General features: G+C 33.7%; 2 protein-coding genes across 3 annotated transcripts; both read left to right on the top strand.

Annotated features, from left to right (window-relative positions):
* Positions 1–6413: 6413 nt before the first annotated feature.
* LOC112796402 (probable acyl-CoA dehydrogenase IBR3) lies at positions 6414–12677 on the top strand. Of its 2 annotated transcripts, XM_025838834.3 has the most exons (17): positions 6414–6854; positions 6950–7087; positions 7370–7510; positions 7591–7722; positions 7841–8026; positions 8247–8324; positions 8537–8647; positions 8923–9021; positions 9093–9210; positions 9341–9603; positions 10193–10387; positions 10528–10670; positions 10772–10856; positions 10935–11144; positions 11422–11574; positions 11969–12073; positions 12162–12677. In XM_025838834.3, exons 1-17 carry the CDS (start codon positions 6717–6719, stop codon positions 12351–12353), a joined length of 2487 nt encoding a protein of 828 aa, XP_025694619.1. In that variant the 5' UTR covers positions 6414–6716; the 3' UTR covers positions 12354–12677. The 2 variants fall into 2 exon arrangements, with proteins under 2 accessions (XP_025694619.1, XP_029153636.1); XM_029297803.2 differs by lacking the exon at positions 7370–7510.
* A 392-nt stretch (positions 12678–13069) lies between these two features.
* On the top strand, positions 13070–15340 carry LOC112796403 (pectinesterase/pectinesterase inhibitor-like). Its single transcript, XM_025838835.3, has 2 exons — positions 13070–14212; positions 14341–15340. Exons 1-2 carry the CDS (start codon positions 13144–13146, stop codon positions 15174–15176), a joined length of 1905 nt encoding a protein of 634 aa, XP_025694620.1. The 5' UTR covers positions 13070–13143; the 3' UTR covers positions 15177–15340.
* Positions 15341–15617: the final 277 nt, after the last annotated feature.

The following is a 15617-nucleotide window of genomic DNA, read 5'->3' on the forward strand; positions in this document are numbered from 1 at the left end:
TCTTTTTCTCTTTATATTTATATATGTAGGTTATGTGTTTGTGTAAATGTCTGTGTGTGTGAATGGATATTATTATTGTTATGGTCCTCCGATAAGAGAAGGAAGGAATGAGGGAAAAGAAAGAAGGAGGAACAAGCAAGGTTAGGTTTTGAATATCATGTTCTTCTATTGGTTTTGTTTTGGGTTATGATGGTGTTGTTTCTGCTGTTATTGAGGCTTCTGCTGCTGCAATTGGGGAGAGAGAGGGAAGGAGGTAGTGTGCGTAGGAGAGGGGGGCTGCAATAGGAGGGAGAGGGAAGGGGGCTGCGATGGGGAGGGAGTGTGCATTGGGTAGGGGGTTGCAATGGAGAGGGAGGGGGAAGTGTGCATTGGGTAGGGAGAGGGAAGGGGGGCTGCGATGGAGAAGAGGGATTAGGGTTTGGGGGTGGTTTGCCAAGTCACATCGGCCACGTTAGCATTGTGCTTGTCGGAGATTTGCTCTGGCGAGTTCGAGGACACGCTTCTCAAATTTTAAAATTTTTTAGAGACTATTTTGTCAATAGTAAAAGTCAGGTACCATTTTGTCAGCGTTAGAATCTTTCGGATACCAATTTGGTAGTTACCTCTATTTTTTTATTTTTAAATTATCTTTTGTCAGATTTAAGGAATGAAAAGAAAAAAAAAATTTATTTTCAAGTGTCTTAAGTACGTAAAAATATAAAAAATTATAATTTAATTTATAATTTAAATAAAAAATAATAAAAATTTGTACAAAATTATTTTTATGTAAAATTAATATTTAAAAATAGTTAAAATTTTTGACAAATTTGATTAAATTATTATATAACAATTTTTAATTATCAATTTTACATAAAAATAAGAATAAATTTCTACAACCAACAAATAATTTACTTAATCAAATCCAACTAAATCATTTACATAAACACATACAGTAACAGACTCAAAAAAATTTTGTGTTGGGAGCAAAAATAATAATAATAATAATAATAATAATAATAATAATAATAATAATAATAATAATAATAAATTAATGTTAATTTTAATATATCAAAATGTATAATAATTTAATTTTTTTTCTTCACATCTAAGTGTTTTGGCAATATTGCAATTTATATTATCGTTTTGCATTATTATCAAGTATTTTGTGCCTATCAAATCATATTTTTATAAATTATTTTTTATATAATTTATAAAATAATTATAGTTTAATAATTAAAAAATATAAATAAAATTCTATTATAATTGTGTAAGATACAAAATAAATAAAATAAAATAAAATTGTGATGTGAGAACAAAATTGATTTTTACAATATTTATGATGAAAAAATTTTCAATGAAAACAATGATGAGCAATGTCATATGACGAGTAAATATTATTATTTTTTGTTAGTAATTATTTATATTCATATTTATAAATATTTTGCACATAATAAATATATAATTTGTATTTATATTTATCAGAATTTTACATACATGAATTAATATAATTTACATTTAAATTTTTTAGAATTTTCATATATAAATTAAAAAAAATTTATTTATAAAAGACAATTTAGTATTTGTGCTAAATAAATGATGACAAAAAATATTAAAAATGACTGGCCTCTAAAAATTTAAAATCCTCAACAATTATTATATGTAAGACCAAACTTATAAAACAATAAAATTAAATAAATGATGTAAAAATGTATACAATAAGTAAATGATGTATATACATTAATCAAATTTTAAGAAAAATTACTAAATGAGTATATATGATTTTTTTTATCTCAGTAAATTAAATTTATATAATACATAATTTTTTATTATTGTATTCGTATTTAACAATATATTTTTGTTACAAACAAAATAATTTTTTTAAGATAGGAGGACTGAGGACTAACACATTACTCAATAGAGATAATATATACATATTCATATATTTAATATTATTTTTTATAAGATTCTTCTATGCTTCATTTTTTTTTCAAAGACTCAATGGGGCAAATGCCTCCACATATTTGTAAGTGGGTCTGTGCTTACACGCGTGCACGTTCTTTTTCTTCTCGTTCCTGTTTTTTCTTTTACAAATTTATGCACACACATTTTTTTTTATTCCTTCTTCTTCTTCATTCCGATATTGCATTTTCTTCTTCTCTTTCTTTTTCGTTATTTTTCTCATTCGTTATTATCGTCACTACCACCACCAACACCTCCTCCTCTTCCTCTTTCTTTTCTTATTGAAATTTCTGCTCCTCCTTTCTTTATCTTCATCCTCACTACCACTACCACCATCTCCTTCTCATTTTTCTTTTCTTATTTAAATTATTTCGATCCCTTCTTTCTTTTTCCTCTTTCTCCTGCTCTTTCTCCATCATCATTATTATCATCGTCGTCTTCTTCTTATATGTATAACAGAAAAAAAGAAAGAAAGAAATAAGAGGAAAAAAGAAGAAAAAAATGCAGTATTAAAGAAGATATTTTTGTGCTTTTATAGCAAAATTTCAGTGTAAAAACTAAAAAATTTATGTGTTATTATTAAAATTTTGTTGGTGTATTTATATTCTGATAAATTCTGCATAATTCAAAAATTCTTCCGATCCTCCTCATCTTTTGCTTCTTCTTCTTTTTTTTTTCATCATCGTCATTATCTTCTTTGTTATTTGTTATTTATCTTTTGCTTCTTATTTTATCTTCTCAAGTTTCTTCTTATTTTACCTTCTTAATAAGAACAAAAACAAAAAAGAATCAAACAAAGAAAAAGAATTAACACATAATGCTGCAACATTACTAGGAAGAGGATGAAACTACATTCATTTAACTAAAAAAAAGAAAGAAATAAAAAAAAGAAAAAATACAGCATTAAAGAAAAATATTTTTGTGTATTTGTAGCAAAATTTCAATGTAAAAACTAATAAATTTATGTGTTATTGTTAAAAAATTTCGGTGTATTTTTATTTTGATAAATTCTGCACAATGTAAAACTTTTTTCTCTTCCTCCTCCTCATCTTTTATTGCTTCTTCTTGTTTATCTTTTTCTTATTTTATTTTCTTATAATTCTTCTTATTTCATTCTCTTAAATGGAATAAAATTAAAAAAAAAAAGAAGAAAAATCAATATTACAAAATTACTAGGAATGAAGAAAAGGAGGAAAAGAAAAAAATGCAATAACAACAACAATAAAAGAACAATGATGGAGAGAAAATACACAAAAAAGAATAAGATCCGGTCTTTGTTTGTGTGCTTATTTTCGAACTAAGTTTATGTATTGCAATCATTAAGTAAGATTGGTGCATTTCTGAGTTAATTGAGGTGGATTCTGGATTTAATTTTAGAGTTAATTGAGGTGCATTTCGAAAGTAGCCTCAGACAAAAAGTGTACCTTATTTAGATTCAAAATGTAACGAAATTAAATATAAAATGCACCGAAATTACTTAATGATAAACCTCTTAAAAACTTGTGTCACAATTAAAAAATTTTAGTGTCAAAATTGAGAAGCTTCTATGTAACCGTTAAAAAATTTCAATGTTATTTTCTGATAAATTTTGCATAACTCAAAACTCTTCTTCCTCTTCCTTCTTCATCATTATCATCTTCTTCTTTTTTTTTCTTATTCATCTTCTTCTTCTTATTTTACTCTCTTAATAAAAATAAAAAAAATCAAACAAAAAAATACATATTGTTGCAAAATCAATAGGAAGAGGAGGAGGAAAAGAAAAAAAATGTAGCAAGTCAAAAACAACAACAACAGCAATAAAAGAATAAGGATGAGGATGAAACACGCGAAGAGAAAGGAATCCGAAGAAAAAAGAGGAGGAATGGAAAGAATAAGGAGAAGAAGAAGAAGGAGGAGGAGGACGAGAAACACAGGATATGAAGGTCGGAAGAGGAACGCGAAGAAGAAGGAGGAACACGAAAAAGAACGACGTAATTTTACGCGCCCGTTATGTAAGTGGGCTTTGTTGAGTTAGGGTTAACTTGATTGGACTTAGTTAACAAAAAGGCTTGGATGTATAATGAAACTGTCAAGATAATTACATATATGAGTCTTTATCTAAAAAAATTATTTATAATATTTTTAGAGTATTTATCCATTTTGGTCCTCAAACAATTTCGGATCAAACACTTTAGTCTCCAACAAAAATTAATTACTCGATTGGTCCCTAACAATTAATTCTGTCAGCCACTTAGGTCTTTGACTCCATCAACTCTAACGGAAGATAAAATGGTCCCTGACAACTCTAACAGGGGACAAAATGATCACTGACAACTCCAATAGGGATAAAATGATCCCTGACCCCTTTGTTCGAAAACGACACTATTCTTCCCTAATTTTCATCATATCTCGCATAACCCTAACATTCATACTCTCCTTCTACACCTTCACAGTCTTCCTTTCCATCTTTTCCTTCCTCTTCTTCAACTTCAAGATCAAGCCATTGTGTAATTGCCATGCGTGTCGCACCTACCTCAATATGTCTTGGACCACACACTTTCTAATTCTCTGTGGCTGGTACCCCCACCTCCTCCGCACTTCACTCACCAGAAGTATCTATTTCCACGTCTTCGATAACAGCATCACCTCCAACTTCGACAACGTCCACCACATCCTCAAGACCAAGTTTCACAACCACCCCAAGAGCACGTCTCTCTCCACTCATAGGCAAGTAATATATATTGTTGGACATTAGGACATCATGAGAAGATATTCTCCTTCGACATCATATGTAAATTCTCATTTGAAATGGACTCCGAGTGCTCAATTCTTTCTTTTCCGAAGTCCAAGTTGATAGACTGCTTTGACCTCGCATCCAAACTATCAGTACAACGAGCAATGTCGCCGTTGTCGCTCATATAGAAATTGAAGCGATTACTGAACATTGGTTCGGAGAAAAAGCTGAAGAAAACAATCGAAGTGATGTGGTCATACAGATGATAGGGTAGAGGAGGAGGGAGATGGTGACGACGACGACGGGTCTTAACAGATCAAACTTGCTGTCTAAATTCATGGAATCCATCGAAGACGACAAGTACTTGAGAGACATAATCATTAGTTTCCTGAGTATGAATTGGTTGAAAACAAGTTGAGAATTTTTCTTCTTGTGAACATTGAAGTTGTAGAGTGTGCATTGTGTAATTTGAAGTTATAGTGTTAGACTGTTAGTGTTATGTGAGATATGATGAAAATTGGGAGAGAACAATGTCATTTTCGAACAGAGGAGGTCAGAGACTATTTTGTTCCATGTTAGAGTTGCTAGGGACTATTTTATCCTCCGTTAGAGTTGACAGAATAAAGGACTTAAGTGACTGACGGAATTAATTGTTAGAGACTATTCGAGTATTTAGTTTTAGTTAAAAACTAAAATGTCTTATCCAAACTTTTTTAAATATCAAAATGGATAAACTTATCAACAACATTTCTTTTAAATACGAAAAATATTTTTTTAAACATATAATTTTGGTATTTGAAATTATTTTTTAATAACTTGCTTTTATTTTTCATTAGTTTGGTACCCATAAAAATGATACATATAAAATAATTTTAATATATATAAATGACTCTTTTCATTTTTATTTTTTGATTTTTAATGTAATTTTTATTCCAGTAGATCTAGGATTAATAAATTGTTGTATATTATATACACAACGAAATTCAAACTTGTTAAATAGACAAATAAGATGACCACTCCACCAATCTAAATTAGTTAATAATCCATTCAAGCAAATTCTACTTTCTGTATATAAATGTAACAACCTAATATTAAGTACTTATTTCGGCACCATTATTTTGATAAAAAAAATTTTTTCAATTAAAGAAAGACTTTTTTTTTATTTTTTAGTGTCTTTGACAAATTTTTAATAGTAAAAGTAAAAATACTAAAAAAATAAAAAACATCTTTTTTGATAAGTTACAGTCTACATCCTTTTTTAAAAGATATTTTTTATCTAATAAATAATCAAAAAAATATTTTTATATTGTTATATCTAAACATAATTGAAATATAAAAAAAATTTACATGAAATATCCAAACATAAATTTTTTTTTATTTTTCTAAATTTTTTTTTTAAAAAAATAACTAAAAAAAAATTTTAAAAACTAATAAAAACAATTAATTCAAAGAAGTTCTTAATTCTTAATGGAGTTTAGATATGTGATAATTTATTTATTAACTTGCTGAAACCGAAAACATTGTGAGAAATAAATTAAAAAAATCTTCTGAATAATGGTGGAAAATTCGGATGGAGTGATGGACTATCAAACGTTCAAATTTGAAATTTGTCATTTTCTTTAAAATCTGATAATTAATTAAGAATAAAATGTATTTAATTTAACTCTAATATTTTCAAGAAAAAAACCTCTAATATTTTTATTCTCCGTTTATAACGACATAAAAATCTTTAATATAGTTATCTGAAAAAAAAGATAAGATTAAAATAAAGAAAAAAGAATCCAATGGGACGATCCGACCATGAGGGCAGTTAAACTTAAATCTTAAAACTTAAACTGCTGTATCAGGAAGTGACGAAAACTGTCGTCCTGAGCACGATGTTATGTATGATAGATATATTTGGAAAGATAGATAGATAGATAGTAACTATAAAAATCTCTCATAATCAAGCACAATATTATATTATTATTGTAGAAGATCAAGCAAGATAACATAAAAATTTTCGGCAAAGAAACCTTGCATCTCATCTTCATCTGCAAATTCTGGGACACATCGAAGGCCAGACATGGCCGTGAATACATCGGAGCTTGTTGCCAAGCTCACCCCGGAAACTCAACACTTCAGCCTTGACTCTCTTCTCCGCTTTTGTACCTCCAACGTTTCTGGGTTTCCTCCTTCACCCTCCCATTTCAATGTCTCACAGGTTCGCTTCGATCCTCTTTCTTTGCTTTTGGGTATGCTTCTTTTGTTTTTTAGCTCTTGCTTTTGATGGTAAAATAAGGGGTTGAATTGTTGCAGTTTGGGCATGGACAGTCCAATCCAACGTACCTGATCGAAGTTGGTTCTGTGGGGTCACCTTTGAAACGATATGTTCTCAGAAAGAGGCCTCCAGGGAAATTGCTGGCGTCAGCTCATGCTGTCGACAGAGAATTTCAGGTTCTTTTTCTTTTCACTATTCATCTTTATTCTGGAGATGAGAATATTGCCAGTGAAGAAAACTAGGAAGTTTTTTAAGTGAATCTAGTTGGCACTGATGATGAGTAAGGCGAACTAAAATGGCTATTTTGTTAATCAGAGTGAAAAACAATTGATTTGCCTGTTGTGTGTCACCTATGCTGCAAAAATATGAATATTGGAAAAAATTAGTAGCAAACTTAAGAAGTTGCATGATTAAAATGTATTATTTTTGCATCATAGCTGTTTATTACCAACTCACAGGTTCTTAAAGCGTTAGGCACTCATACTCAAGTTCCAGTTCCTAAAGTTTTCTGCTTGTGCGATGATCCAAATGTTATTGGAACAACATTTTATATCATGGAGTTTTTGGAGGGGCGTATATTTATTGACCCCAAGCTACCGGTATGATTTGCATGCCAGTTATGTTCAGTCTTCTCTGCTTCGATCTGTGATTTCTGAATTATGTTGTATCAATGTATCAGGGTGTGGCACCGGCGAGGAAAAGGGCAATATACCTGGAAACTGCTAAAACCTTAGCTTCCTTACATTCTGCTAATGTGGACTCCATTGGTTTGGGAAAATATGGGCGGCGAAATGATTATTGTAAAAGACAGGTAAATAAGTCATTTAAATGATTAAACATTCAATTGCCTGGTTATTTAGCTAGGCTTCGAATCAAACTAGTTTTAGATAACCAAGTTTTACCAATAATGGAAAGCCTGATTGTTTTAGATTGAGAGGTGGGCTAAGCAATATGTTGCCTCAACTAGTGAGGGGAAACCTGCAAGAAATCCGAAAATGTTTGAACTGATTGATTGGCTACAACATCACATACCTCCTGAAGATTCCTCAGGGGCAACAGCTGGCTTGGTTCATGGAGATTTTCGTGTGGACAATCTGGTATTCCACCCCACTGAGGTAAGATGCATATAGTAAGGATATATACTTAACTTAAATTTTGTTGGGTGAAAAACGTTTTTCTCTCTGGACATGGTTAAGACAAAATTAGAATACAATAACCACAGTGGTAAAGGAAAGTGAAAATTTATGTTGTTCATGTATAGATTATCATTCGGGATTTATAACAAAGACATCTTTACATAAGGCTTATGCCTGGTGAATCTTTTTTTATCTGCAGGATCGAGTAATTGGTGTACTTGACTGGGAACTTTCTACCCTTGGTAACCAAATGTGTGATGTTGCATATAGCTGTATGGTATGACTTTATATTGATGTTTGTGTCAAGATTTGCGCCTTGAATTTTATGCACTGCATGGTAGTTTTGCACCTTATCTTATGTATACAATCTCAACAGTTGGTATTGTGTGAGTTTTTAAAGCTAATCTTAATAACGATCATAGTATCACATTATGTAGGTTGTTCGTTAATTAGATTACCAGTGAAGTTCACTGTATCTTTCTTTTGCAGTCGTACATTGCAGATATTGGGCCTGACAAAGTACGAGAAGGCATGGAACGTGGATTACCAGAGGGAATTCCTTCACTGCCGGAATATTTGGCTGAATACTGCTCAGTCGCAGTACGTGCTAAAACACTAATATTCATTGTTGTATATGCTCAATTTGGAATTACTTTTATCACCTATTCGATGTTCTTTTATAGACTAAGGATATTGATTTCGGGCTGTCACCTTTGACACTTGTATATTTTCATCTACATGTTATTCCTAGCTGAATTTTGCATCATATAATACTTATCTGATGTCTGACGATAGTCAACTGAAGTAGTTGCTGATTTTGTATCCTACATTTATCTATGCTAATAAATCTCTAACGGACAAGTTTTGGATGTCAGGGAAGAAAATGGCCCTTTGCTGAGTGGAGGTTCTATGTTGCCTTTTCTTTCTTTCGAGGGGCTTCAATTTTTGCGGGAGTATATAGCAGATGGGTTAAGGTATGTAAAAGATGCCATTGGCATTGAAGTTTAAGATTAAATATTTTACTGAATCTTTTCGTGCAATACAGGGTAATGCATCAGGAGGTGAGCGTGCTCGACACGCAGGGGTACTCGCAGATGGTCTTATAGATGCTGCTTGGAACTTTATTGAACAGAAATCTGTACTTCCTCAGCATCCTCCATCCGGTAGCTATACTGTTTAAATATTATAGGGTCTTATATGCAATTTAGTTTACTTTATTGGAAGGTAATCATATTAGAAACAGTTATTATCACTATCCCAATAGCTGAGGCTTTCTTACTCTTAACAAATCAGATGTGAATGCACAAACCCATTCAAAAGAGTTGGTGGAAGGGAACGACATGCAGGGCCTATCAAGTGGGGGGAAGTTTGTTCCTAGTCAAAAGGTTTTGACATTAAGGAACAAACTAATCAAGTTCATGGAGGAACATATATACCCCATGGAAAATGAATTCAACAAACTCGCCCAGTCAGAATCACGTTGGACTATTCATCCGGCTGAGGAGAAGTTAAAGGAGATCGCAAAGAAAGAAGGCTTGTGGAACTTATGGATTCCTGTATGCTTCTAATTCTGCTCTTCTGTAATATATTTCTTCTGTATGTTGTTATTTCACAAGCATCTAGCATTCTCCCATTTGATTTTGATATATAATAGCTTCCTCTACATCTTAAGTAATAGCATAGAAGTGTTTGCTAGACCTTGTTATGACCAGTTTTCTAGTGAAATGCTGTTAATAATAACTTAAAAATTGAAGGTTTCTGATGTAATGCACTCGACTTTGTACGAGTTCAATCCGTTTACTATGTGTTTAGACAGATGATACCTATACCTTTTAGCTCAAGCCTGATTGTACATTGAAATATTCGATTTGATTGCCAATTTGGAAGTTTCAGAATCAGAGAACTATTATGTCATAGCATACCATCAAAATGGTTAGATGGTCATTTTCCTTTTGCAGAAGGGCATAGCGTAAAATAATAGAATGTAAAACTATATGTCTTAGCACATAAAGCTTTGAAAGATTGATCCAATTTGGAGTTTGTTGTCTATGATTACTTTTCGACTTCTAGTAGTTTCACTTTTTGGTATTAGCATCTTATTAAGGATAAATTCTGAGTAGATCTGTTCTAAAATTTTTTATGCAGCATGATAGTGCTGCAAGGGCAAAAAATATACTCTTTGGTGGGAGAAATAGTGATCTCTCCAATGATGCAAATGACTTGTTATTGGGTGCTGGTCTCACAAATCTTGAATATGGATACCTTTGTGAGATTATGGGTCGTTCTGTTTGGGCCCCACAAGTATTTAACTGTGGTGCACCTGACACAGGTAATATGGAGGTAAGATATAACTTGAAGATTTCTTAAGGTTGTCCATAGTCGATCGACTTTAATTTGATTCCATTGTGGGTGATAAGCACGTCTGTCTACCTACCTTGCATATTTATTGGAGCTAGCTAACATGTTATTTTGCATATTAGGTGTTACTTCGCTATGGAAACAAAGAACAAATGCAAGAATGGCTTATTCCTTTGCTTGAGGGGAAGATTAGATCTGGATTTGCTATGACAGAACCACGTGTTGCGTCTTCTGACGCAACGAACATTGAGTGTTCTATCAAAAGGTGGGGAATATTCGAAACTATAAATGCATTATGGAATTAACAAAGAAAGCATAGATTTGAGCCAAGCTGCTTGATTTTTTAACTATTTTTTTCTTTTAAAGACAAGGAGATTCATATATTATCAATGGGACAAAATGGTGGACAAGTGGCGCTATGGATCCCCGATGCAGAATTCTCATAGTCATGGTGAGTATTTAGTTGAAAGTTATTGCATTAGGTGTATGCTATTCCTATCAATCATGAGTGACCAAAATATATGCACAGGGGAAAACTGACTTCAATGCAGCAAAGCATAAACAGCAATCTATGATCTTAGTGGACACCCAGACTCCTGGTGTTCGCATAAAGAGACCCTTAACGGTGTTTGGATTCGATGATGCACCGCATGGACACGCCGAAGTAACATTCGAAAATGTTCGTGTGCCAGCAGAAAATATTATACTCGGAGAAGGACGTGGATTTGAGATTGCTCAAGTAAGTTGAGGAATGCTTTCTTTTTAATTATTACTAGCATCTGATGTTGCTTAGAACTCTATTGTCCACAAACCTTAGCATCTTTCGGAGGCAATAATACCATTTAAAGGTGTCTAAGTTGTATCAAAGTGAACATATTCGATGTTGTTGATGTTTGACATCATGATCTGCCGAATGGAAAAATTAGTTTTAATGTATCCTTTAGAAGATATTATATTTTTGCATTACTTGCGATATACCAGACACACTAAATATTTCCTCTGTTGCGGACTTGCAGGGTAGGCTAGGTCCAGGAAGGCTGCACCATTGCATGAGATTGATAGGCGCTGCCGAGCGAGGAATGCTTTTGATGGCTCAAAGAGCTCTTAATAGAAGAACATTTGGGAAGTTGATTGCTCAACATGGTTCATTTCTTTCAGATATGGCGAAGGTATCCCTATTGAGCAAATCCATGGTGTCATGTTTAAAAGCAATAATCTAGGAGTGTCAAAAATACTTAATAAGATTTCCTAACAGGATTATTGCCAATAATATAGAATACTTAATAAGATTGCTACTTTTTAAATTGATGATTATGCTAACAATCATAATTTTTTTCTTAGCTAATAATTAAAATTATCATTGTTAATGATGAGAGGATTGTCAAGTTGGTGATACTCTACATTGCCTTAGAAATCTGAATTGTTAGTAAAGAGGGAAAATTGTAGATGTAGGTAACTTAAAGAGAGTATTAACAGTAATCTGATAGATTGCTCTTACAAAAGGATCTCATATAGTTTTAACATTACATAAACTCTATACTTATTTCGTTTTCTGTTGTTCAGTGCCGTATAGAGCTCGAAAAGACCAGATTGTTGGTGTTAGAAGCAGCTGACCAGCTTGATAAGCATGGAAACAAAAAAGCTAGAGGGATACTAGCAATGGCCAAGGTAAGTTCTCATTCCCATTTGCAATAATTACTATGATTTCTCACTTTATGTTGGTTTTCTTTCGACGCTGTGCTTTGTTTTCGAGCAGGTAGCCGCACCAAACATGGCGCTGAAGGTGCTTGACATGGCCATTCAAGTGCATGGAGCAGCTGGTGTGTCGTCTGACACAGTCCTATCACAACTGTGGGCCGCCGCACGGACGCTGAGAATTGCCGATGGTCCGGATGAAGTACACTTGGGTACCATTGCCAAGTTAGAACTTCGAAGAGCCAAGCTTTGAGAAAGTGAAAATTTTTCAACATACAATCACCAAATGCAAACCCCAAAGAAGAAGAAAGAAAGGAAAGCAGTAGGTTAAGCAAGGAAGATTCACAATCCCTCAATCTTTTATTTTATTTTATTTTTTTATTTTTAAGTTATAGACACTATTAAGAAAGGGTGGTTGTGAATGTTTTAGATTATTATGCATTAAATGTAATTCAGGAGTATGTACTATATTTCAGAGTAATGTGTATGAATGTTGTTAACAATAAGTTTCCCAATTGTGTATGGGGTTTGTTAATACTCTATGATGGAATATCAATAAATTATACTTTAGCGTAAATATCTATACAAGTTTGAAAGCTTGGTTTTTATTCTTGAAATCATAATTTGAGATGTATAAACTGCAATTCAAATTGTAAATGATAGTATATTATCATGGTACAGAATGTTCCTTATCAAAACAGCCATATATTATGCAACTGCCATTGACAAATTTCTATAACCGATTTCAACCTCCTTGTTAATTTGTTTTCCTATCTTTACACATTGAACTCCATGATTCAAGGAGCTCCTCTAGATTTTATCATTTTTAACCATTGTTTTTCAACAATTGTTGTTACATAAAAATGCCAAGTTTAGCATTGGGTAAAAATAGACATATTGTGGTGTATGCCACTCGATGTTTAAATAGCAAGCGATAATTAAGTTCATCAAATCACAAGTTCACTAGGGCATTGATAAGCCCTGCCCAAGAAACATTTTCTTTGATCCTTTTCATTAGCATTTTTATTTTAGGAAAAAACAAAATGGCGGAAGGCAGTAACGGAGACCAGAAGAAGAAACTGGCCATTATTAGCATCTCCATGATCCTTCTTGTGGCCATGATCGCGTCGGTGGCGATCGGCATAACCAGCCACCGAGAAAAAGGATCAAAGGGCAGAGAAGACGACGAGGAGGAGCCCCACGTGGCAAAATCTCAGAAGAATGTTGAGGTGATTTGCCAATCCACGGAATACAAAGAAACATGCGAAAAGAGTCTTGCAGATGCATCAACCAAAACCTCAGACATGAAAGAACTCATAAAAGCAGCATTTAACTACACAACGGTTGAGTTAGCAAGTCACATTGAAAACTCAACTTTATATCAAGAATTGGGAAAGGACAACATGACAAAACAAGCCTTGGACATATGCAAAGAAGTGTTGGGGTATGCAGTTGACGACATGCAAAAATCAATTGATAAAATGGACAAATTTGAATTAAGCAGAATCAATGAATATGCATATGATATCAAGGTTTGGGTGGCAGGCACCATTTCTCATCAGCAAACATGCTTAGCCGGCTTCGATAACACGTCGACAAAAGCCGGCGAAACCATGGCCAATGTGCTCAAAACCTCCCTAGAACTTAGTAGCAATGCCTTGGACATGATCAATGGAATATCCAAGGTACTCAAGCAATTCGACTTCAGCTCAATAACCGCCGCTAGTAGTACTAACCATAGGAGGCTTCTTGATGAAGAAACTTCCCATTCTAAGGATGGGATTCCTTCATGGGTGGGTGAAAGCCAAAGAAAGCTTATTAAGGCGGGTCCGACCGGCGGCATGGGTGGCATTGTTGGACAGCCTAATGCAGTTGTGGCTCAAGACGGCAGTGGACAGTTTACAACACTCACCGATGCTCTTAAAACCGTGCCAAAGAAGAACTCAAGTCCCTTCATAATTTACGTTAAGGCTGGCGTGTACAAAGAGTATGTCAATGTTGTCAAGAATATGGATCATGTCATAGTTGTTGGAGATGGCCCTGACAAGACTATATTCACCGGTAGCAAGAATTATGTGGATGGTGTCCAAACTTATAACACCGCAACCTTCGGTAAGCCTTGAACTTTTACAATTAGGTGGAAATTTATAATTGTTTTCATGTGAAGTTGATAGTTAAAAATTGTTAAAAGATAATTTAGTCAAATCTGTTAATCTAAACGTGTATTGTTTCTCTTAAAGGTGTGAATGCTGCCAACTTCATGGCGAAGAATATCAGATTCGAGAACACAGCAGGGGCAGAAAAGCACCAAGCTGTGGCACTCAGAGTAACAGCAGACCAAGCCGTGTTCTACAACTGCCACATGGACGGTTTCCAAGACACGCTTTACGTCCAATCACAACGCCAATTCTACCGTGACTGCACCATAACAGGCACCGTAGACTTCGTATTCGGCGATGCAGCTGGAGTCTTCCAAAACTGCAAGCTACTAGTCCGAAAGCCGTTATCCAACCAACAATGCATGGTCACAGCAGGTGGCAGAACCAAAGTTGACAGCCCAACTGCATTGGTTTTCCAGAGCTGCTACTTCACCGGAGAGCCTCAACTTGCCACGTTGAAAACCAAGATTTCATACTTGGGTAGGCCGTGGAGGATATACTCCAAGGTGGTGATCATGGACTCCATCATTGATGATATCTTTGTGCCTGAAGGATATATGCCATGGATGGGAAGCGCGTTCAAGGACACGTGTACGTATTATGAGTATAACAACAAGGGTCCTGGTGCTGACACGTCGAAGAGGATTAACTGGCCTGGGTTTAAGGTCTTGAATTCTCTTGAAGCCATGAGTTACTATCCTGGAAGATTCTATGAGCTTGCTAATTCAACTGATCGTGATGGTTGGATCATTAACTCTGGTGTTCCGTACAGTCTTGGTCCCTTGCTTGCCACCACTAACGCCGGCACCACCGCTACACCTGTCCCCACTATCTTAACTGCCATGCCTGCAGCCACACCCGTTATTTCTGCAGCCAAAACCACAGCCTCAGCACCCGCCGCTGCCACCACTGCATAACTCAAGGTTTTGGAATTATACCTAAAGAAAGTGATCAAGTGTGCAACCAATGGTTATGTACAATATACATTTGTGTGTTTCTTTCTTTATTTAGTAGCTAATTGACCAAAACACTTGGTCAAATACATATATTAATATATAAATAGTGCGTGTTTTATGTCAAATTAGAATGAAATTAAGTCTATATATTTGTAGGTAGCAAAATATTATGATTTTTATAAATGTCTATAATTTATTTTCGTTTTGAAAGCCATGTAATTAAGAACCAAATCAACAATATTCAATAGCACCAAAAATCAACAATATTATATATCAACCAAGCTACATGTCCATTAAAATTAACCACTAAAATTAATTATCAATATAAAATATAATTTAAATATAAAATATATATTAAAAATAAATTAAATTTTAGATATATTTATATAAAATACTACGTAT

The sequence above is a fragment of the Arachis hypogaea genome, chromosome 4, assembly GCF_003086295.3.
Source record: "Arachis hypogaea cultivar Tifrunner chromosome 4, arahy.Tifrunner.gnm2.J5K5, whole genome shotgun sequence".
NCBI lineage: Eukaryota > Viridiplantae > Streptophyta > Magnoliopsida > Fabales > Fabaceae > Arachis > Arachis hypogaea.